This window comes from Sturnira hondurensis, unplaced genomic scaffold, assembly GCF_014824575.4.
Source record: "Sturnira hondurensis isolate 20B ecotype Veracruz unplaced genomic scaffold, ASM1482457v3 Scaffold0016684, whole genome shotgun sequence".
NCBI lineage: Eukaryota > Metazoa > Chordata > Mammalia > Chiroptera > Phyllostomidae > Sturnira > Sturnira hondurensis.
Genome location: NW_028089315.1, coordinates 1,349,181 through 1,374,327, shown reverse-complemented (window position 1 = coordinate 1,374,327; position 25,147 = coordinate 1,349,181). Strand labels below are relative to the sequence as shown.

The 25,147-nt window shown below is 34.1% G+C and overlaps 1 protein-coding gene across 2 annotated transcripts in view; it reads right to left on the bottom strand.

Moving 5' to 3' along the window:
- The window catches only part of PCDH15 (protocadherin related 15), a 791,076-nt gene that overhangs the window by 225,146 nt on the left and 540,783 nt on the right, over positions 1–25,147 (bottom strand). For both annotated transcript variants that reach the window (XM_037066919.1, XM_037066920.1), the window contains exons 16-17: positions 11,956–12,035; positions 2,434–2,527 (exon numbers count right to left, since the gene is read on the bottom strand). In XM_037066919.1, coding sequence (XP_036922814.1) covers positions 2,434–2,527; positions 11,956–12,035 — 174 coding nt within the window. The remainder of the gene's footprint in view (positions 1–2,433; positions 2,528–11,955; positions 12,036–25,147) is intronic.

Sequence of the window (25,147 nt, the reverse complement as noted above, 5' to 3'; positions counted from 1 at the left end):
GTCAAGTATTTTTTTGGAGGCTAACCTTTAGAAACTGATTTTACATATATATATATATATATATATATATATTACTTTTTATATATGTATTTTGTTTTATTTTTCAAAAAATAGTAAAGATATTATATACCTCTTACATTTAATAAGCGTAATGTAGAGACTTTTACATATCAGTACAATAGTTTCCCTTTTTGTCTTTTTATTAAATGTATTGGGGTGACACTGGTTACCAAAATTATACCGGTTTCAGGTGCACAGTTCCACGGCACATCATCTGTGCACTGCACTGTGCGTTCACCACCCAAAGGCAAGTCTCTTCCCATCAGCATCTGTCCCTCTGCATCTCCTTTCAACTTCCCCCTTCCCCCTCATCAATTCCTACACTGTTGTATGTGTACATTATTTTTTTCTTTTGTTCTTTTTTTCTCAATCCTTCCAACCCCCTACCCATGCTTTCTTACTATAAACTTTAAAAAAATAAAACAAATATACTTAAAAAGATCAGAATTTTAAAGCTCAATGAGACTGTGATGATTATAAGAATAAAAAAATTGAGAACTAGAAATGCTAAATAACCTTAGCCAAGGGGAATCAAAAAACATAAATAAATAACTGAAAATAATGCTTTAAAAGGAACTCAACTGCTTTGAAGCCAGAACTTATTTTTACTTTTTAATGTGGACAAAACCAAAATTAGTAGATTGAGAATACTCCAGATGTTTTAATACACTCTTTCTTTTTAATCTGTTCTCTTTGTCTAAGAAGTGTTATTTTTAAGGCCAGGCTTAAAAGGTCTCAGCTAATATTATTAACATTAATTTCTGATTTATAATGTGACATGTATCAATGCTGTATATTCTAATTTATTTTTCTACCCTAATGGTTAACCCGAGTGCTCCCTGTTAAATTTACTTCGCTCTAATTATATCCCTTACTGTATGCTGAATAGTTCCTCCTCCTCTTTAGAATGTTTCCCCTCAGTTATTTCCTTGCCAAATTACCCATTAAACTTTCATCATAATTCAAATTCTTCAATTATTTTTTTTTCTTGAGACGCTCACTGACTTTATTACATGTATTTAACACAGGCACACTGTATTAATCAACCATATTATGGTTGATTAATGCAGTGTTATATATAAATTAATTTTAGATTTTATTTTTCTTTACTCATCTAATATATGTGTCTTATATTGACCCCACTACTTAGTAAAATTGTTCTGAATATTTTATTTTCTATATTGGCCATTCTTTTAATGTATGAAAAATGGCAGATAGCTTATAATTGGCAGATTGTAGTTAACAAATGTAATTAATTATGTCTGTTTCTGAAGTTTAATTAAGGTGATGAAACTGTCTGGCTGTAAATTTGATATGCTTTTATCGTGGAAAACTTCTCATCACTCCTCTTCAAATAACTGTATGGAGAACATTATATCCCCCCAAACAATTTATTATATAGAGCCAAGAAGTCATTTTAAGAAAACTGGAGATATGTCACCATTTGAATTGGGTAGTTCTTACCTGTATACCTACACTAAATTCAAAATTGTTTCCAGAGAACAGTCCTAAATTGGCTCAGAAGCGCTTGATATAAGAACGAAAAAACAACACCACAGAGTGGAGAAAAATAACTGTGTAATGATATATTGCCAAAAATTGAAACATTATAATGCTGAACAGTTGGAACGGTGGTGGTTGTGGCTGGAGTTGTTTGAAGAATACAGCCAAAATTTAAAGCAATTGAGAATGACTCAATGATTCATCTATTCTTAAAACTAATTTTTAGGTCCAGAGGAAATAAAATTCATGTCCTCTATGTTTAAGGTCTCCTTTAAACCACTTCAATCATCAAGAATTAGTCAGCACACTGAGTGCTGCTGTGGAATCAATGAACTTGTTTTCCTGAGTGCTACAATATATTTATCTACAAATTCCTTTGTAATATGTCCCCACCCAACAAAAGTGACATTAAAGGAGAAAGGCTCCAACCTAGTAAAGTTCCCGAGTACTGTGCTATTAATGACGAATGGAATCAAATTCTTCCTAGACTAAGTTAGATTTCATTTCCCACATAAATTGGATAAGAACGTAAAACACAGGAATCTATTCTGTCAAGGCAAAAGTTGCTTAACACCATAAAAGATTGCGTATAGGTTCATCTACTATTAAAAGAGCCTACTGGAGAAAAGAACACTTCCTCAAGTAATTTATAAGTAGTTGCTCCAGATTTAAAAAAGAGATTAATTCATAATTTCATGATAGTGATAAATTCTTGTGGAGTGTAAAAGCTACAGGGTTCTCTCAGACTCTTTTTTTAAAATTGTTGTTCAAGTTCAGTGGCCTCCAATCTCCCCCAACCACTACCTCCCACCCTTGAACCTACCCCTCTTTGGTACCTTTAAAGAGCCCTTTCCTAGAAAGAGTACTCACCCCATCTGGCCTGCCATCCGATGCCGTGACGATTAGAATGTAGCGATCAGTGCTCTCCCTGTCCAGTGCCTTCCCTAAGGTTAGAATCCCAGTACTAGTGGCAGAGAAAACAAACAAACAATTAAGACAGAAAGAAATTCTATCCCAGGGAGTCTTCTTACTATCCTGAACTACTATTATGTTTTTCCCCTCTATAAAACACGTTTTGAGTATTTAAGATGTATGAATATAGGATTAATGTTGAAAACTGTAAAAGGGTTTTTAAGGCTGTTGCATTTCTTAGCAATAATGAAAAATTACCAAAGGGAATGAGATAATTGGCTTAATTCTCTATCCTCCAAGAAAAAACAGAACTATACATCGTTCACTCCAGGAAGAAAGATGTCTACCTTGTCGGTGATTATTGCAAAGGTAAAGAGGCCATTAGAGCAGTTTCATGATCCTTTGAGTCAAGGAAGCATTTCTTCTAAGTAACCTGTGTCATCATTCCAATTCATTGTTACATGTGTGTCCTTCATCAAAATGCAAACATGTAAATTCCATCTTTGACAAATTCTACTAATTAAAATGTACTTTTTCTTCCTTTCTAATTTTAAAATAATTCAGGTTTATTGTAGGAATATAGAAAATACACAGTGGATTATTAAAACTTTTATAAATATTATGGTTATCTTTATAATATTTCTTTTCATTCTTTATTATAAGCATATTTCAATACATTTCAATTGTTTAAACAAGGAATCAGAATCCATATTTTTCATTCTTTTAAAAGAAATTTTATAAGCATTTACTCTTTCATTTTATAATTTATAAAACATAGCCTTTTGTCAATATATCAGTAATTTTAGTGTTATTCTATCATATTTTAAAAATTAGGTGTTTCTTCATTTAACTTATTATGTATAATGGAAGATGAACAGTCTTTAGGAAAATTCTCGTACTTTAAATATTTTTAATGCTGCTTCTTACCTTTTTGCTATTGAACATAAATGCTTCCAACTATTAACGACTTTTTGTCCAATGTAACTTGTTTTATAACTGTTTGGTTACTTACAATTCTCTCTGAGACAAATTCTACATTTATGCAGATATTACATAATACACATTAGACATTAGAACCTGACACTGTTTATAACATTTTAACTAAAGGCCTAAAATCATTTACTGTGGAAGAGAGATGATATTCATATAACAAAACATTAAAATGTTCATCAAGAAAAAACATAATTTATTTCTTATTTGATAAAGGGCTTTCATTTTAATGTAATTTCTTTTATTGTTATAGGGGAATTTAAGCAATTAACACCACATATGGTAGTTGAGTCCTGAAAGTCAACACCAATGAATGAAAGTCAGAGTCTCAGTCACTCTGTAATTGTTGTTGCTGTTGATACGGACTTAATAAATGTTCTGAACATATGGTATGGCTATGGAAAAAACTGACTTTAATTCTTATACATTTTTAAATGTTTTTTGAAATAACTGAAAACCAATTCCTAGGGTAATTCCTAACAAGCAGGTGTGGATCGACTTCCCACACCACAGATGGTCCAGATAATCTCATTCCAAAACGATATTCAAAGGGAAGCATAGACATTATTGCTTCTGAAACTTACAAGTAACTTAAGAAATAGGAAATCTGAAAACCTAATCACAGTATAACAAAAGAAAGAAGCAGTTGAGTTATTGTTTTTCATTTTTCATCTCAGTTTTAAGATCAAGACTGTATATTCTTTTTTGTAAAATGAGTTAGAAAATCAATAAAATATCAATAGTACTTCTACTTAGAGACATATTATACATAAACAGCTAACTTTTCATGGGCTGGTAATTATTATGGAGATAGTCCTTTGTCTAAGATAACATGTGCCTGTGTCCCGATGTAGTAGGTGTGGATGGGGATTTTGGACAGAGAGAAGGAAAAAAGGAATAGCTAGTGTCTTTTGGATTCATTGCAGAAAGACTAGTTTATGGGTACACAAAAGCATCCTTTCATGAAAGGCCAGAAATAATTGCAAGGAGGAGCCTTCCTATGTGTCGGGTTGAGGTTATGTAGCAAAATACACTGAGCTACAGGTATGTTAAAACATGTAAGAATCACTTCTAATAGATCATCAACATTTTACAGGATTGAAATGTATTGCACAAGAGTGATATCAGTGAAAATGGTTACGTAGGTAGCTCCAAGAAAAGGTCTCTCCACAAAAACATTGAAAAAGGAAGTAGAAAGGGTCTGAACCAACTTTGATAGACTCTGGAAAATGGCCAGAGGGTGCCAGCAACCAAATAAAGGCGGAATCAAGAAAAAGGCAACTTAAAATGATGGGAAAGCTTTGTGGCATTTCTGCTAGTCCTTGTCCCCGCTCACTGCCTTAGCCCAGCCTCGATGATGGCAGTCAACATTCTTTACTGTGACATTCTGGTCCCTGTTTCTGAAAGGAGCAGAGCTATCCTTATTCCCAAAGAATTGTGTTTGTCTCTTTCAGCTAATTTAGAGGCTGTCTGGAGATACAATACATGGACTTTTCTTTCTTTTGCCTAAGTCATAACTCACGCAAGGCAGAAAAGCAGTGAGTATTTCTGGAAATGTTTAAGGAAACGAGAACCCCAAAGCCACTGGGGCAGAAGACACAAAGGGCATATAATAGAGCTCCAAAAGCCTGGGAGAAAAAACTCGAGTAGACAGTTCCTTGGGAAATTAGGGCATTCCAAAGTGCTCATGTATCCTGGGGAACAGAATAAAATCGACAGTCCAGAGATAAGTCCATACATTTGTGATCAATTGATCTTGGAAAAGATGCCAAAATCATTCAATGGGGAAAGAATAGTCCCTTCAACAAATGGTGCTGGGGCAGTTGGAAACTGTAAAACCATGAAATTGGACTATCTTACACTCTATGTACAAATTAAATAAAATGAAACAATAATCTAGATACAAGCACTCGAACCATAGAAACCTTAAACAAAAGCATAGGGGAAACTCTTAAGGATTCTGCATTTGAAAATTCATGATCAAATATGACATCGAAAGCATGAGCAGCCAAAGAAAAAACAGATATATTAGATTTCATAAAAACTATAAATTATGTGCATTGAAGGACATTACCAATAAAGTGAATAAAACTATAAAATAGGAGGAGATATATCCAATAGCAGTTTGGTTCCCTAAATATATTAGGGATTTTAACAATTCAACAACCCAAAGACAAACAACTCAATTAAAGAGTAGACAAAGGATTTGAATAGATATTTCTCCAAATATATATACAAATATCACACAAGCACATTAAAAGATCTTTAACACCTGTAGTCATCAGTGAAAACTACAATGAAATATCATTTCACACCTTACTAGGATGGACATAATTAACAAAACAAACAAACAACCAAAAAAACAAATGGGAAGATAACATGTTGAGGAAGACATGGAGGAACTGAAACCCTTGTATGTTGCTGGTGGGAATGTACAGTTGTTCAACCACTGTGGAAGACAGTTTGGCAGTTTCTCAAAAAGTAAGTGTAGAATTACAGTATTACTGAATAATTCTAATTCTGAGTATATAATCAAAGAAATTGAAAACTGATATTTTAATACATGCACATGTATGCACACAGTAGTGTTCACAATAGCAAAAACCTAGAAATGTTGTCCAAATGTTCATCAGTTTATGAATGGATAAACAAATGGTTGTATATGCATATAGTAGAATATCACACAGCTGTCAAAAGGAAGGAAAAACTGATACCTGCTACAAAATATCAAAACATGAGGCTTATTTAAAAAGCCAGATACAAAAGGTCACCTGTGCCATTCCATTTTATATGAAATATTCAGCACAGATAAATCCAGAGCAACAGAACACAAATTGTTGGTTGCCAGGGTGTGGGGGAAAGAGTAAGTAAAGAGTCAATGTTTAATAGGCTTGGGTTTTCTTTTGGAATGATGAATATATTTTATAAGTAGATGAATTGGTAATCGTACAACATTGTGGTTCTTTTAAATGCCACTGAACTGTTAACTCTGAAATGGTATTTTATGCTATGTGCATTTCAACTGAATTTCATTAGTTACATTAAACAAAATTTCCTCAGGCTATATTCCTGAAATGTATTGTGTTTTAAGAAATCATGGCCTTTAGACAAGGAGTTGGATTGCCGAACCAAAAAAAAAATGGTGTTCGAAAATTATTTAGATAGTGTAAATAAATAGTAGAGAGTATTTTCTTCCAAACAAACCAGTATGCTAGCATTAAAAACCTGCTTCTATAAAAAGTAACCATATTCCCAAACTGCATTGGTTATTAGGAAATATTATAGCTGCAGCATTATGGACTGATTGATTATCTAGTTTTCAACCTTTCTATTCTATGCTTCCTTTAAACTTTTAAATATATTTTTCTAGTTCAAATTTAATGTCACTTACACTTATAAGTTTCAGAGGCTTGTAAGTGACAGATTCATCACATTACTTTTGGGCATCATGTTTCAGGCCTTACAATAATATTTAAAAAGATTAGACTATACTTCAAAATGTGTGGTTGCTTCCAGTTTCATGACATTCTATGTTAAATGGTCATTAGTGACCCACAAACACAGAGTTAACAGAAGCAGTTAGGTATTGGTAGGAGATTAGGGGGAAATGTTGGTGGCATACACTAAGGTGGCGGAGTAAAGGGTGTAAGAAGTAGTTTGATCTGAGAATAGATTTTGAAAGTAGAGCTGATAGAAAATAAAATGTATACCATCTCCCTTATAGGGTAATCTTCAAAGTAATCATAAATTTTGAATTGATATAAATAACAAACTTTAAATTCCTTGTCAAAATGATGAATTTAACCATATAGAAAAGTAATAAAAATGCCAGTAAAGGTTTAAAAATGTGAAATAAAATTCTAACAAGGGGCATAAATAACATTTGGAGGTTCTTCAGTTTAACACCTAGCCTCTAAGTGTTATGTTACATACCCTATGCTACAATGATGACAATCTATACACATTCCTCAACCTCTTGCAATAAGTAACTTAAATATTTGGCCATCATATCACTAATGGAAGTTTCTTTATAGCTGGTTTAAATGTGCACTTATATGTGAATGTCTGCTCAATAAATAGTTGCTGAATCATATGCAACTCAACAGACACTACAGAAATTATAAAAATGATGCATTACATCACAGAATCATACAGAAGCGGTCATTTAATATATGATATTGAAGGATTTCACAGCAAGCGGTTGCCATTTTTAAAGAGCAAGGCCTTTTATTCAAAGACTAAGGTCCTTTTCTGGCTGACTACTCCAGTCATTAAAATGCATATGACGATTCAACACTTTGTAAATCCACACTAGCATTAAAGTTATTATTCATTACTATTAATATTTTTTAAAGAATTACAAATGATTTTTAGTATATTGTTTCAATGGAAAAAGTTAAAAATAATACCATTGTGCCCATGATTATTGCTAAACTTTGCATCATGGCATAAAATAACAATATTTAAAGTAAACAATGACCTGTATCTTTGTTTTAAGGCAGAAAATGTAACCAATAACACTATTTGTAGGACTGAAGTGCCTAATAAAGGAGATCATTATGTCCTTGCTATCAGTTTTCCGAAGCAGCACCTGAATTATACAAAACCTTACAATTTACATAGAAGCGATGGCACAAATTTGTACAAATACTCCAGAAGTTTCAAAGAGAGAAGGGGTTGACATTTCAATTTTTCCCCATTTCAAATATGTTGAAATATATTGCTAATGGTCCAGACTAGCCTATAAATATCAATAGGAACACAGCAGTGAGGAGGCCGAAATAGAAAAATGAGCATGAGCTAGAAAGCCATGGGCCTCGTTTCCTGGACCTGAAACAAGGAATGATCTCTCAAAGAAACCATGCAGTCATCACAGTGACCTGTCCTGTCTCACTGTCCAAGGGGTGCAAAATACTCCACCCCAATTATGCCTCTTTGGGAGACTGATTATTTTAAGCTGGTTATATATTTAGAAACAAAAGAATCAGGAAGAAACTTTGAACGTCTTTCTAACTACTCAAAAGAATTTAGATAGAGGGCCTGTTCTAGGAAGGGAGCTATTATCATAGCTAACCATAGTTTAACATAAACCAAGTGTGATGGACAGGAATGAGCCTAGCAAGGCCCATTTGATCAAAGCCTTATTTGTGTCCTATAATTAAAATGGCCCAGCAGACATTTGTTTACCCATTCTATCTGCATATGAATTACCTTCCCACACCTGAAGTCCCAAACAACTAAGTCCCTGAAGTCCCTTTTTTTCCTCTGTTCAAGGCAGTTTACAAACCTCAACTGCCTGATTTGTTCTCAGGCCCCATATTCTTATGGAATCTCTACATGGACACATATAATTAAATTTGGTTATATCCTGTCATTAATCTGTCTCATTTCAATTTAATTCTTAAGGCAGCCAGAAGAACTGAAGGGGGAAAGGGGAAATTTTCTGTTCTCCCTCCCCAGAAACAGTTTGCATTTAAGGAGATGGCTGTCTGAATTGACCTAAGAGCTGTAGTATTAAACACTGAGGTCAGTTTAGTCAAAGGGGATGCTGCATGGACATCTTTCACACCTTAAATAACTTCTGTGACTGTAGTTAGGTGTCTGGTTTTGAAAGCAGGATGAGAAAAGTAGATGGGCAATGGTTGCTAGGGTAACAGAACAAGGGGGGAATTTCTTTTGTAAATTGGTGGTTCATCAGATTTCACAACTAGCAGCTGTAAAATCCTTCAGAATCAAAGGAAACACACAGGAATGCAAATTTTCAACAGAGAAAGAAAGACCTGGGCTTCCTGCTTACCAGTACAGGTGAAAAATCTTCACTGTTGTCTTCTCTCTGTCTCTCTCTTTACAGTTTTATTAACATTTAATTCACATCAAATTCACCCATTTAAGTATACAATTCAATACACTTTAGTATATTTTCAGAGTGGTTCAACCAACACCACAGTCAATTTTATTTATTTTTTATTTTTTAAAATATTTTATTTATTTATCTTTAGAGGGGAAGGGAAGGAGAGAAGGAGAGAAATATCAATGTATGGTTGCCTCTTGTGGGTCCCCTGCTGGGAACTGGCCTGCAACCCAGGCATGTGCCCTGACTGGGAACCGAACCGCCATTGTGTGGTTCGCAGGCCCAGGCCCAGTCCACTGAGCTACACCAGCCAGGGCCACAGTCAATTTTAGAACATGTTCATCACCATATCCATTATCAGTCACAAGCCTTTCTCCCACATCCACATCCTCAGGCACTCATCTACTTTTGTATAAATTTGCCTATTCTGGATATTTCATACAAATGGAACCATGTCATCTATGTTCTTGTGAATTACTTCTTTCACTTAGCATAATGTTCTTGGCTTTCATCCATGCTGTAGCTTGTTCCAGCACCTCATTCTTCTTTATTGACAAATAATATCCTATCATGTGGATATCTGTTAATCCATTCATCTGTACACTGCTCCTTTGGTTGTTTCCGTATTTTACTATTTTAAATATTCAATAATTCTGTTACAAACTTTTTATGTGTAACCATTTATATGGATGTATGTTTTTTTTTATTTCTCTTGAATGGATATGAGTAGAATTGCTGGGTTATATGGTAACTCTATGTTTACCATTTAGAGAAAATAATAAGTTGTTTTCTGGAGTGGGCATTTTACATTCCGTCAGAAATATATGAAGATTCTGATATCTCCACATCCTCATCCATACTTGTTATTTCCTTTCCTTTTCATTATAGCCATTCGAAGTGGGTGTGAAGTGGCGTCTCATGATATTAATTTGCACTTCCTAGTGCCTAGTGATTATGATATTTCCATCTGTTTATTGGTCATTCATGTATTTTCTTTGTAAAAATGTTTATTTAAAGTGTCTTTTTTACTTAGATTATGTTTTTTGAGTTTTAATAGCTTATATATTTTTTCTTAATATATTTCTCTTATCATATACATTATTTAAAAATATTTTCTCTTGGTTTGCAGGTTGTCTTTCACTTTCTTGATGGTGTACTTTGAAGCACATTTGTTTTACAAGTTTTGATAAAATCCAATTTATCAGTCTTCTCACTAATCACTTGTGCTTTTTTTGTGGCATATCTAAGAAAGTATCGCTTAACCAAAATCAAAAAGATTTACTTCTGTATTTTCTTCTAAGAGTTATATCCACTTTGAGATAATGTTTGTGAATATTATGAGGTATGGATTTAACTTCATTATTTTGCATGCTGTGCCAGCTTCATTTGCGGACAACATTATTCTTTCCTGTTTGGATTGTATTGGTCCTTTGTTTTCAGAAATCAATTGGCCATAAAAGTTAAGAGTTATTTCTGGACTCTTAAGTTTATCCCAGTAATCTAAGCATCTATTCTTATACCAGTACTGCACAGGCTTGATTACTGTTAAAGTGACCTTTTACATTTATTTTCTTTTTTAATGATGATTATAAATTATAGCTAATTTATGATTTGTATATACTCATGGGGGGTATTCAAAATAGCTAAGTTTTTCCAATTTTTAAATGGAGGTTTATTCATCAATGAAGTCTAAAGTTTGGGACATCTGGTTTTCAGACATATTAATTCATAGTTATAATGTCTTATTTAATGTGAAATTGCATCTGTTCCTCACAAGAGGAAGTGACCACCCATGATTCCCTTGATTTAAGATCATGTACCATATGTTTCTGAGACTGAAGGAATGTCTAGCTCATTTGTAAAATCTTTCTTTTTATAATCAGGGGTTAAGTTTAAGTTTCCATTCTTAGAGGGAGTAAAACTATTCATGCCCACGTAGAAAACGTCAGACAAGTAGCAAGAACAGCTTTAGATGGATCAGCCACTCGTGATAGCAAAGCAGCAACTTCACTATCACAGAAGGAAGCCAATGATCTCTCTGCAAACCTCAATTCTTTCTTAATGCCTGTTTCCAGCTTCCTTAACAGTTATGATGAACACTATTTTTGATATGTTCAGAGAGGTAAGTAGAGTAATGCTTATATAGACCACAAAGGAACTTAGCATGTACATGCAATACTTTTCTGTTAATTTTTTTAGAATATACCTACATTATTCAAAAATTGAATGGTGGACTTTGGTGGTACTTTTAATGTGTTTGAATTACACTTTGTCTTACAAAATTCCCTTTGAATGAACAACTTAGTGCCAATTTACTCTTTATAAAAGTGTCCTTGCTATTATGAGTAGCCAGCAAATTTAAAGGGAGCTAATTAATCCCAGGTTACACCTGCAAAATGAAATGTTTCCACCTCAGTGGATTTTACCTAGTAACAATGTTTAAAATAAATAAACTCTGGTAAAATTTATGGACTCAGAATTATACACTCCCCCAGCTTCTCATTAACATTCATAGAAAAATGTATAAATTAAACTAAAACCAGCTGAAAGCCTCTGATTAGAACTCTGTTCTGTTACTACTAGTACATTAACATTAAAAAAAGAAAACCAAAATAATTCAGAAATCGTTTTTAACTTACGTTTCTGAAAGATTGAAAACTCGGTGAGGATCTCCCTTCTCAATGGCATATGTTATTGGGTCTCCTTCTCGATCAGTTGCCTTCAGAGAGAAAGCAATTCAATGAACAAGTAATTGATGTGGCTTCTATTCAGGACAGTGTAATATAGAACTTTGAAACTAGCAGCATAGAATATCCATGATACTCTTGTAGCATAAAGATTAAAAGTTGAGCTAGTGGCAAGATGTAAAATAAAGAATTTCTTATTTGATCCCAGAATTTCTGTCATTCTATCTTATCTGAAAGTAGTAACAATGAAGGAGAATATCTTCTGAATGTTTACCTAATGTTACCTGGTAGGGAATACAGTAATAATTTTCCTAAGGTTTATGTATTTAATTGCATGAGTCTATCTCTACAATTTAAACAAACATGTTAAACTCTACATAAATGTTTACAGTGTACAAAAATTATTTAATCCATTATTTTTCTTTTTCCGTTCAGGGTATGTCAGGTCAGAATTGTATAATAGAGCTAGAAAGCTTGAATTTGAAACTAGGCTTCACTTACTAATTGTATGATTATTTCCCATTTTCTTCATTGATAAAAGAGAATCTATAATAATACAAAAGTTAATAGATATTAGGAGGTTTAATTTAAGTTACCTATATTGAGGCATACAGACTAACATTGGCCACACTGTTACAAGTTTCCAATAAATACTCTTCTCCCCACCCCACCCCCGGCTCCTTTTACTCAAGTTAGAGAAGACAAAAATCGATAGCTTCTGATTTTCAGTTGTGGGTTTCTGTTACCCAAAGTGAAGACATACACTCTAATTTGTGGCATTGGACAATGGAATTTGATATTCTAAAGCATCCATTAATTTCCTTTTCCAATGAGCCCTTCCTTAAAGTCCATTATGGGAGGTATGAGTGAAGACAGAAACCTCAATGACATAAAAGGGATGTGAGAGGGATCTATGTAAGTATGACCCAGGGAGAAAGGGAATATCTGAGAAATGGCTAGAGGAATTTTATTTCTAGGTTACTGGCCCAGCAGAGATATCAACATTCCAAATTAATAGGTGCTGCCCTTAAGTTGGTACAGGGGTGGTTGTGCTGGTTCTTTTCAACGACCGGACAATTGAAAGCCTGAATGTGAGCTCCCACGTCCAGACCAGTAGGGAGGCTCTGTTTCTACTGGTAGATTGATGCCTTTGGCATGCATCACAGAGTTCTGTTCATAAGACAATTGTATCAGCTACCACAACTAGTGGACGGCTAGATGCCTCTATTGGACTACTTAAATCCCAGAGTCCAGGGGCAGCTGAATAACAACAGATAATATTCATAAGGTGTCAGGTTCTGTGGGAGAAGCTTTGCAGGATTATTGAATCTGTGCCGCACAAATGTGCCTTCTCCACAAACACGTCCTTCACATGGATTCCATAACACCATATTCACCTGCTTTTAATTTAAATACTACTATTTATATGCTTCAGACTCTCATAGCTCTCAAATAGCCCTTTCCTCTGAATTTTAGACCTATCCAGTTACTTACATCCATTCTCAATTAGGTAAATTATAATCATCTCCAATTAAACAATGTTAAAATTCCCAAATCCTGGTCTTTCTCCCACTGCTCCCTTCACCAACAAAACAAAAAACAGCTGATTTCAGCCTTCATTATCTCAGTCTACAGCAGTCACTACACCCTCCTGCTTGCTCAGTCTGCACACCTTGACCTTAACTGATCATTCTCACTCCCCAGTGCCATGTCTCAGCAAATCCCATTGGATCTATTTTTTACAAGATCTTCAGTATCTGGCTGTATATGAATTCCTTCCCTACTATCATCTTCCTGATGGATTATGGAAGTAGCCTTCTTCCTCGTGGCCCTGCTTTCTCCCTTGTACCCCACTGCACTTAATTTCTAATTAAACCAACAAAATGACGAAGATCATCTTCTAAGTTGAGATTCTATTTCTTTTGGGTAAGCTTATACTGCCTTAGTACACACACTCAGTGTGGAATAAAATTAAAAATAAGATACAATGAAATAACAAACTCCCTAACATAATGTCTTCAAAATATTCCATTTAAATCAAAATCTAAAAATTATATTTAATTAAATTGATTGCAATGAAAATCTTAGAGAGTAAGAAATAAAGGAATATTTTTAAGGCACACAAAATGAAGTTGGCAATAGATGCTTGATATTTTTCTTGCCTTTTTTTGTTGTTATTTGTCAGAACAGTATTAGCAAAAATGATAAAATGAAATTGCAAATAACAAACATTAACTTTTTAAAGAAACACAGGATTCTGTTCTTTTTGGAGAGTATTTTATCATTAAGAAGCTCACATTGAACTATTTCTACTATTTTTCTCTTTCAGTCATTTTTACCTGTAATATTGTTACAGGTACTGTCATTTTCTTTTGTAAGTTCATTGATATGTGGGTTTTTTAAGAGGTGATTTATTGTTTTGTGTTTTCATAAATGCCAGAAGAAATAGATTTTGCAAAAAGATAGCTTTATGAAAATAATTTTAAGTCCAAATTAAGGTTGACCCTTTCTTGTAATGTATCAGAACTATTCTAATATTTAACATTATTTTTATGGGATGAAATCACTCTGGATGTGGTATTGTTTTATGTATATGTCATTGTTTTATGTCACTAAAATAATAATAGAGATGAATTCTTAGATGACTGTCAATTTTTTTCAGCCAAATTAATTACTTTCAATCCCTGAGATACTTTAAAATATTTCTTTAGTTTGGCTATTGAAATATCTCAGTATTTTAAAGATTGTGAGAGCCAATAATTTTCCTAGTTAATCTTTATGTGAGGTTATGTCCATATTGGAAACTTGAAGACCCATGATTTAGGAGGAAATTCTTATTTCATAGTTTTCTTCCTTTTATCCTCTTAGTCAATTTTTTGTTATTTCAGGATCTGTGGTAAATGTAGTAATTAGGGATGATTCATAATTTCTCAGTCAACTGAACAATGTGGAATGGTACTGTCTGGAATGAAGTTTCTAAATCTATCCATTAGAAGTGTCAACTCTGGTATAAATACCACGTATCTCTATTTGCCAATATCTAAAGGAAGAAATAACACATAAAATAATTAGAGAAATCAGCATAAATGAAGATTCTTGGAGTATTCAGACTTGATCCTATGCATATATGTGACCTAAAATATATTTGTGAAATCATTAGAAAAAATTTTTCTAATAATGATTCTAGTCAGTCTTCTCTAAATCATGGGCACAAACTTACATAATGTCAAATAGTGAATCTTCAAGTTAAAATCAGAAGCTATATCCTATGTTTTTTCCTTATTTCAGCCTCATCATAACCTGAGAGTTGTATGGAAAATGCAAAATATTTCAATTGTATTACCTTTTTCTGACACCATTCCAATTCTAGTCCTTTATAATTTATTTAATTGGAAGATACACCTTTTAGTGAGACAATGGTAACTGATGCATCTTTAAAAAGCCAGGTATAGTAGAGTTTTTTGTGTGTTTTATTTTTATATCTTTCAAAGTAACAAATTATGTTCAGAAAATATCAAGCCATGCACTATGAAGAATAGAGACATTTACTGGAGAGGATACAACATACAACAAACATCTCATATAGAACAGTGACGTCTCAGTGCCCTACAACCGTGGGACCTCACACAGTTCTCCCAAGCTCCATCACTGGCTCTATCCTATTTTCCTGCATCTTATTGATGGTATGAAACCTCTACTTTTTGAAAAGTGATTTTTAGTTTTGGGAAAAGCCAGCAGTCACAGGGTGTCATATCTGGGCTGTAGGGGGCTGAGTCACATGGATGGCTTGATGTTTTGCCAGAAATCTCTGCATGATACTTGGTGCACAAGAGGGTGCATTGTCATGACGAAGCTGCCAATCACCAGTTACCAGTAGGTGAGGCCTTCTGAATCATCTAAATAGTTTCCATGGAGGAATGTTCAAGCTTAAAGCTAAATTTAATGCATATTTGTTGCTCTACTCACTCAGTCACTTGAATGTGATGGCCACACATCCTCACTCAATGGCATCTTAGTATGGCAAAGTCATCATTGTTCACGCATGTGCATTCCAGTCCCCTCTCCTTGGCTGCCACTTACATGCTGATATTACACAAACCATTCTGGCTATATTAACAATGGCTGGACTTTTTCCAGACAGACCTTGTATAGCATACTTACTCATATTTCATATTTTCAAAATATCAAAAACATTTCCTATATGTTTATATTTATAGAAATATAAACACAAGATATGTATAAGTCAGGCCAAATCTGAGCCCTTTGTTAAAGGTCTGAGAGAAGTCATGGTAACATGTATCTTTCCTGGGCTTCACATCAAGTTTACTGGGTGGGCCCTAGAGCCAGCCACCTGGGTTCTGGCCCTGCTGTACCATCTCCTCTCAGGCAAGACACCCAACTACAAAGTGAAGACAATCACACCTGTAGTCCTCATTCATTAATTCAATTCAGTATGTATTGAACATCTAGAATGTATTGAACACTAGGGCTTCAAAGTAAACAACAACAACAAAAATCTTCCTTTGTCCAGTTTATATTGTAGCAGAAATAGACAGAGAAAAACAAAATAATTCATTAAAATTTATAGTTTTCAAATCCAAATAAGTGCTACTAAAATATAAAATAACTCAGGAAGGACAGATAGAAAGAGCAGGGTGAGGGTTTTCACCTATGTATAGATTTTCAGAAAAACTATCAGGAAGATGCAAAAATATGGTAAACACTTGTAAAGAGTGAGGGACCAAGTCATGTGGGCAAGGGCATTCCTGGCAGAGACCATGGCCAGTGAAAAGGCCATGAGGTGGACACATGCCTAGTGAGTTGAGGAACAGTACCAACCAGCTCCGGTGTTATGTTTGGCCTCAGATAAACAACCTAAGGTTGAATACATAACTTAGGTTACATGACTGAATGAAGCTTATTTGGAATAGCTAGCAGTAATGGAATTTAGTTGTGGGTTTGCTGACATGTGTTTAGCAACATGATAAATTAAGACAAAGCTAGTTGTTTTGTTTTTCTTTTAATTTTTGCTTGAAGGACAAAAAATATCTAAAGATCAAGGCAACTACTCTTTCTGGTCTGCTCAACCAAATTAATCACTGCAACCAAATTTGTCACCCATTTTTAGAAGCACCAATAGGGACATAAAAGTACTAAACAATATGCTTAGACACTGGTAAATAGGAATTTTGAAAAAGAAAACAAATCTTCACTAAACTAATATTCTGTTCATGTTAAAGACAAATGTAGCCATCAAGTACCATCTGCTAGAGTACACTTTATGCACACAGAATGATTCTACATATTTCACAGGACATTAAGACAAAGTACCTGCCCTTAGGGAGTTTAAAAGAGATAAAATCAATGGGTTTAGATAATCTTTTCTTTTCTCACTTAGGCAAACAAGTTCTGATTTATGTTATTAAACCACTTGAGAGCAAGCACTGAAGTTGTCAGTTCAGTAAAGCAGTTTCCGAAAGTGTGTGTGGAAACTCCTAGTGTTAACCTGTTGGCCCTTTAACAAAATGTTAATTTTTAAAAGTATATTTCAGCATGAAGTAATCTATACTTTTCATGTCAAGCAGTATTGTTTTTGTCATTTATGATTCTGATATAAAATTTCTTTTTTCCCCTTCTTTCAAATATATTTTATTGATTATGCTATTACAGTTCTCCCATTTTCCCCCTTCACTCCCTTCTGCCCTGCACACCCCCTCCCAATCACATTCCCCCGCTTTGGTTCATGTCCATGGGTCATATATATAAGTTTTTTAGTTTCTACAGTTCTCATACTATTCTTACCCTCTCCCTTTCTATTTTCTACCTACTGTCTATGCTACTTATTCTCTGTACCTTTCCCCCCCTCCCACTCCTCTGTTGATAACCCTCCATGTGATCTCCATTTCTGTGCTTCTGTTCCTGTTCTGGTTGTTTGCTTAGTTTGCTTTTGTTTTTGTTTTAGGTGTGGTTGTTAATAACTGAGTTTGCTGTCATTTTACTGTACATATTTCTTATCTTCTTTTTCTTAGATAAATCCCTTTAACATTTTATATAATGAGGGCTTGGTGATGATGAACTCCTTTAACTTGAACTTATCTGGGAAGCACATTATCTGCCCTTCCATTTTAATGAAAGCTTTGCTGGATAAAGCAATCTTAGATGTAGGTCCTTGCATTTCATGATTTGGAATACTTCTTTCCAGTCCCTCCTTGCCTGCAAGGTTTCTTTTGAGAAATCAGCTGACAGTCTGATGGGAACTCCTTTGTAGGTAACTGTCTCCTTTCCTCTTGCTGCCTTTAAGGTTCTCTCCTTCTCTTTCATCTTGGGTAATCTAATTATAATGTGCCTTGGTGTGTTCCTCCTTGGGTCCAGCTTCTTCGGGACTTTCTAGCTTCCCAGACTTCCTGTTAGTCTATTTCCTTTGCCAGATTGGAGAAGTTCTTTATTATCTGTTCAAATAAGTTTTCCACTTCTTGCTCTTCCTCTTCCCCCTCTGGTATCCCTATAATTTGGATGTTGGAACATTTAAAGATGTCCTGGAGGTTTCTAAGCCTCTCCTCATTTTTCTTGAATTCTCGTTTCTTCATTCTTTTCTGTTTGATTGTTTCTTTCTTCCTTCTGGTCCACACCATTGATGTGAGTCCCAGTTTCCTTCCCATCACTACTGATTCCCTGTACATTTTCTTTTATTTCACTTAGTGTAGCTTCCATTTTTCCATCAATTTTGCAATCAAATACAACCAATTCTGTGAGCATCCTGATTACCAGTGTATTGAACTGTGCATCTGATAGGTTGGCTATCTCTTCGTCACTCAGTTGTATTTTTTCTGGAGCTTTGATCTGTTCTCTCATTTGGGCCACCTTTTTTTGTTTTTGTTTTTATGTGCCTGTTATGTAGTGAGGGGTGGGGTAACCCACATTGCTGCATTGTGATGTTGTATGTGGGGAAGGGGTCCAGAGGGAACAATAGTGCTTACTCTACTCTCTGTCAGATTTCAGTCACTTCCCCGGCTTCCCACCAACAAATCAGGCCCTTCTGGTACAGATTCCCATGTGGGTGGGTTTGGAAACATTCTAGGAGCCTGTGGGTCTCTCCAGTGAACTCTCCTGAGACCTGGGAGTTTCTCCCACTGCCCCCTCAACCCCTTCAGGTGTTTTCAATCAGCAGTTTGAGCTTTATTTCCCTGCACTGGGACCCTGGGTTACACAGTCCATCCTGTTCCCCAGTTGTTTCTCCTGTTTTATCTGAGTGTGCATGTGGGACCACCCAGTCCGCAATCCACCATCTTGCCAGGTCTGCCCACTGTCACTTTGCCGCTAGTCCTCTCTGCCTGGCTGTCTGTTTCCTCCCTTCCTACAGGTCTGAATGAGTGTGTCTTCTTTAACACCTTGGTTGTTGGACTTCCATACAGTTCAGTTTTCTGTTAGTTCTAATTGTTTTTTGTTTTTAAATTGTTGCGGTCCTTCTTTTGGTTGTGTGAGGAGGCACTGTATGTCTACCTATGTCTCTATTTTGGCCAGAAGTCCTAAAATTTTCTTTTTGAAATCAGTTTATTTATTTAGAAACTCAGTTTATTAAATTTTCTAAAAAATCAAGTATTACGGTAAATGATATGCAAATATAATGGAGCTGAAACTGGGAAATGCAGCTAGTACAGAATGACACTGTAATACCTGAGAATGCCCTAAGACCTTTAATCTTGTCCATCTATCTACTGTAATTCACTTTTGCTACAATATTTTATTCCCTCTCCCTCTTTCTTGTATGATTATTTAACATTTTCTCCACTGGCCTCCAACTTATTCTACCCCATCTTTATTCTCAGCTAGTGCCCCTAATTACTATTTAACTTGGAAAATTGAAGCAATATTTCCAAAGCTTTCCATAGCTTTCAGAACATCTGTTCTCCTGGGTCTTCATCCCTGGGTCTCCTCATCTCCTAAGCACCTTAAAATCAATGTGTAATCATCTTCTACATTCATTTCCCTTAAGAACTTCATCCAGTCTCAAAGTTTTGATAGTACTTAAATGGCCAAGACTTCTTTTTTGCCCTGGCTGGTATAGTTCAGTGGATTGAACATGGGCTGAGAGCCAAAGGGTTGCTGGTTTGATTCCCAGAAAAGGTATATACCTGGGTTGCAGGTGGGGTCCCCAGTGGGGGCTACCTGAGAAGCAACCACACAATGCTATTTCTCTCACTGTTTCCTCCTCCCTTCCCCTCTCTCTAAAAGTAAATAAATAAAATCTTTTTAACAAATGGCCAAGACTTCTAATGTATATTTCTATTCCATACTTCTTCCCTAACTCATACCCAACTGTCTACTCAACAGCTTTTACTAGATGTCAAAAGACATTTCACAATGAATATGTACAAAATTGATGTATTCATCCTCCGATATTCTTTCCATTCTGGTTAGTGGGAATTCAATTTTTCCAGTAGCTCAGGCTATATTTTAGCCACTTGTTTTAACTTCTATCTTCTCTCCTATATCCCATCAAACAAACCCTTAGTTTCTACCTACAAAATATAACAAGATTAAAAGTAGTTCTCATTGTTTCCTGTGTATTATTCTAGACCTTGTCTTCACTACTGAAATAGCACCCTAATTTCCATAATTTCTCACATGACTCCACCACAGACTATTCTCAGGAGAATCCATAATAATAAAAAAAAATTAAGTCCATTTATGTCACTGCTTTACTAAAATTTTTATATTAGTGCCTTATTTCACTCAGGGTAATTATCACAATACTTCCCCCATAACTGGATGATTTTATTTCTATAACTTTACTCCTCTCTTCCTTTACTGCAGTCCCACGAGGGTTTTTGTTCTTCTTCAAATATACTCAGCAGGCCTAAACTTTAGGGACTTTGTACTTGCATTTGATAGATTCAGTGAAATTGTTACTGATCAACTTGAAATACCCCAAGTAAGCTCTCCATTTTTCCTTTTGTATTTTTTCCTCAAAGAATCTATCACCTTCCAAAACTCTCCATAACTCACTGATATATTGTTATATTTCTTCTCCTCCTACTTGTATACAAGCTGCATTAAGGCAGATCTGGTGTCCACTTTGCTACTGATACACCTTAGTACTTACACTTTGGGCCTGCCATTGCACTTCCTATAGCTGAGAGGGTAAGTTTATTATAATAAAGAAAAAAATAGTGAACCAGTTTTGCTTGTGTTTCAACTAACTATATTTATAGTAAAAAAGATTTTGACTTGATGTTTCTCTTATATATTTCATGTGCATCTCTCTAAATTTATTCTCACCTTGAAGGAGAAAAGACAAAAGAGGGTGTGTGTGTGTGTGTTAGTTTTATTCTACATTTTAAGAGTAAATGTCTTATTTCAAAACATATTTTGAAGGGATATTAACAAGCATTTTTTAAGGCCAATCACACTTGTTCATTATGTTAATAAATGTTATGCATTAGTGATAACTGCCAAAAAGAGTGGTTAAAGATAATATATATTATGTAAACAAAGTATAAGAACCAGAGAGTTCTTTGTCATTTGAAATGGTGCCAAGAAGTTGATGCCATAAGAGTCATGGTTCAACCTAAGGATTCAGTATGTATTATTGCCTGACACTAACTATAACATTGAGTTCTGTCTCTAAAATACTGTTTAATTAGATATATATATATATATATTGTTTAATATACATCTAATTGTTTAATTATATATATATATATATATATATATATATATATATAGTCAGGCACATAAAAGGGAACTATTACTTGTTTGTGTGTAGCGGTATTTGGTTTGCGACATCCTTTCTAAGCAGTAGCAAGGCTGTGACAGAGAATACTAGCTCACTCTTTCCACTCCCTATTGGTGCCTCCTAATTCTTACCAAAGATAATTTCATTCTTGTGAAAGAATATTTGGTTCTGATCAGTTCACAACATTCAATATTTGTTGATAACCTAAACAGATAAAGCATAAGCTAAACTTTATCTTTATAAGATGGTTCTTGTTCAGTTTAAAATAAATGAAAGTCCTGTTTTCTTCCCCAGAACTATGAAGATCTAATAACCTTGAAAATCTACACTTAAATTCTTGCATTGTAGTCGAGGGTTTCTCAAGCTCTGCCTCAGAGTCAACATACTAGTCTAACTAGTTTTCCTAGACATTGGTGCATTAAAAACAAAATTTAAAAATAATGGAGTTAATAGAATCAGACAAAGTAAAGTTAAATATACAGCTAATAGTCTAAGGCTATTGGGAGAAAAAGACAAATAAAAAAAAAACCCCAAACAAAACCCATACCATAAAAAAGACAGGATACAGTAAATGTAAAGATCAGAGTCCAATTGTCCATTAAAACTCTTATTCACAGTATCACCTTTTAATATATAGAATCTAACTTTAGAGCTGCTATTATGAGTATCCTGAGTTCAACAAACAAACAGAACTAGAAAAAAGTTTGGGCGATGAAAATAAACAAAATATTTAATGCTGGACATTAGGAATGTTATAAGCTATGCAATAAAGTCTCCTGCTTTTGAGAAAATTCTAATCATTTGGGACATGCATACTTTGAAAGGCTAAATAATGTTCAGTATACTTTGGTTAAATAAACACTTGTAAAAATAACTTAGAACTAGTTAGTAATCATAACATTGAAGACCTAGTTCTAATTATCTCATTTTTAACAACATGAACTAGAGTGTGCCACTAAACCTGTATTTTAACTGTAGAATTGGGTAAATAACACTTAAATTGTATGTTCTGTATAGTAAATAGAGAATCAGATGAGGAAATAGATATTTAGAACACTTTAGAATTCCATTCAAATGGAAAGTATTATTTAAGGAATTAAGGTGGTAGCTAAGATCTTGGGCTTTGGAGTAAAAAGTTATTAGGGATGGAATCTGTCACATATTAGCTATGTTTTTGTTATTGTTTTTTTTGCAAGTCACTAAACCTAATTATGTCTCATAAGTTCATGTATGATATTGAAATAGAATGGCATCTAAACTACGGTTGTCATGATATTGAAATATTCATATCACTGAGATTCTTACCAAAATATTCAAAACTTAAATGTAGTCATGGAGAAGCTTCAACACATGCAGATTGAGGGAAATTGTACAAAATAAGTGACTTGGAATCATGTAAAGCCTCAAGGACAGATTGTTTCAGACCAAGACTGAAGAGGCATAACCAAAGGTCACATACAATCTATCATTTTGCTGTAATACATTGACCTAATATGTTAAAGCAACTGGCAAAAGTTGAATGGCATCAGAGTGTATCAAATTTACTTCCTGATTTTAATGATTATGTTGTGTTTATATGTAGATAACCATGCTTTTTATACAAATTACAAATTGAAGTGTTTGGTGGCAATGGGACATTATGCTGGTAATTTATTCCCTAATGTTTTTTATAATATCTCTACATCTTTTTTTAAGTTTAATATTTCAAAGAAAAAATTAACAAAATAAATGTATGCAAATTTCTTACAATGGCAAAACATCTATATGTGTATTGTGCGTGTAATTTGTGTACATATGTGAACATATACATGCACTCATGTGTGCTATATATTATTATATATGATCACAATGAAAAAATCAAAAGACACATACCATTTAACACAGTTAACATGGGTTATATAATGAAGAAGAACTGGGAAATTAATTTGGGGAAAGGAAACAGACAGTGGGAAGTGAAGCAAAATGGAAAATAAGACAGCTTTATATAAAGGAAATAATAAAATGTATTCGATACGATTACATTTATTAAAATGTACATATTAATAGTGAGAATAAAACTAAAGGGGGATTTATATAAATATCTAGGTCTTTTCAGCTTGGTGTTCTTGGCATTAATCTTTGAATTTTTCTTCTTGTGTCACAAAGGTGACTTCTAATTCAAAGTCACCCAGCGCAAGCTGGTTAAATTAGGAGAATTATAATGGCAATCACGTTTTGCTGGTCTTTCGAACCACTTGCTTATCAAAGTCAAAATGAACTACTTTTATTTCAGGGTAGGTGGAAGGGAATATAACTATGTTGCAAAGCGATTTAACTTTCATTACTAGATAATTCTGCCTCTATGTCTAAAATGTGCTTTCTTAATCTAGAGCTTTTAAATCTATATTTTGTGTGAATGAGACAAATGTAAGTGGAGATTACTAAATGAAGATTTTTTGTCATTATTTTTTTAAAACTGTTATAGGATTTTGTGAGCCCATCTAAAATAACAAATATTCAAAACTAGCACAAGAGACATTGAATTCTTGTTTTCTTAAGTAATTATTCCAATACAAACATTCTTTGTTTATTTTTAATTTAAAACAAATTGTTTTCTTAGCTCCAAATCAACCAATTCTTGGGAACTAAAAAAAAAATGTGGATACACTATCGGCATTTCTCCACAACAATTGGGTTCCTGTTGCTTCCCCAGACAAATGACACCGAGAAACTGTTGAGTATACTTTAATAACACTGTTTTTGTTTCTTCCCACTTGTCAAAATCTCAGGGAGATAATGGCATTTGCCATTAAGTATAGTTAAGATTTAAACAACAATAGTTGCCAGTATGTGCAGCAATATACAGCTTCAAGCAATGCAATAAACTTTGAGGTTTATTGCCAAGTTACTAAAGATAATACTGATTGCTGCTATTAAAATACCAATAAGCTATCAAATAATTTCCTAAACATGTATTCCACGTTCAATCCCATAGTTCACACTATCTCTTTTTTAGGAAGAGAAGAATGGTTTAATTCTAGTCAATTAACACACACACACACACATACACACACACACAACAAAAACTGTCAAGCAGATATAAAAATTATAAACTTTTCTTTGGGGTCATACACAGTCTTCTAGCATGAGGTAAATGAAAATTTTATTTTCTGCTATAGTTACTGTATAAACTTATGTTTCAAGAGCTTTTATAAGGAGTTTGATGAAAGTAGTTATCCACCATTTCCACAAAATTTGATTAAGAGAAACCAAAGTATATAAGTTGACTGTCATCTAGAAAATTGGAAAGAATTATCCAGGGCTTTAAGAAGAAACATGGTAGGAAGAAGAGTAAAGATTAGAAACAACACTAAATAGGGAATAAAAGCCATTTTGAATCGTCTCTTGCCTTAATCTCCAACATGGCTT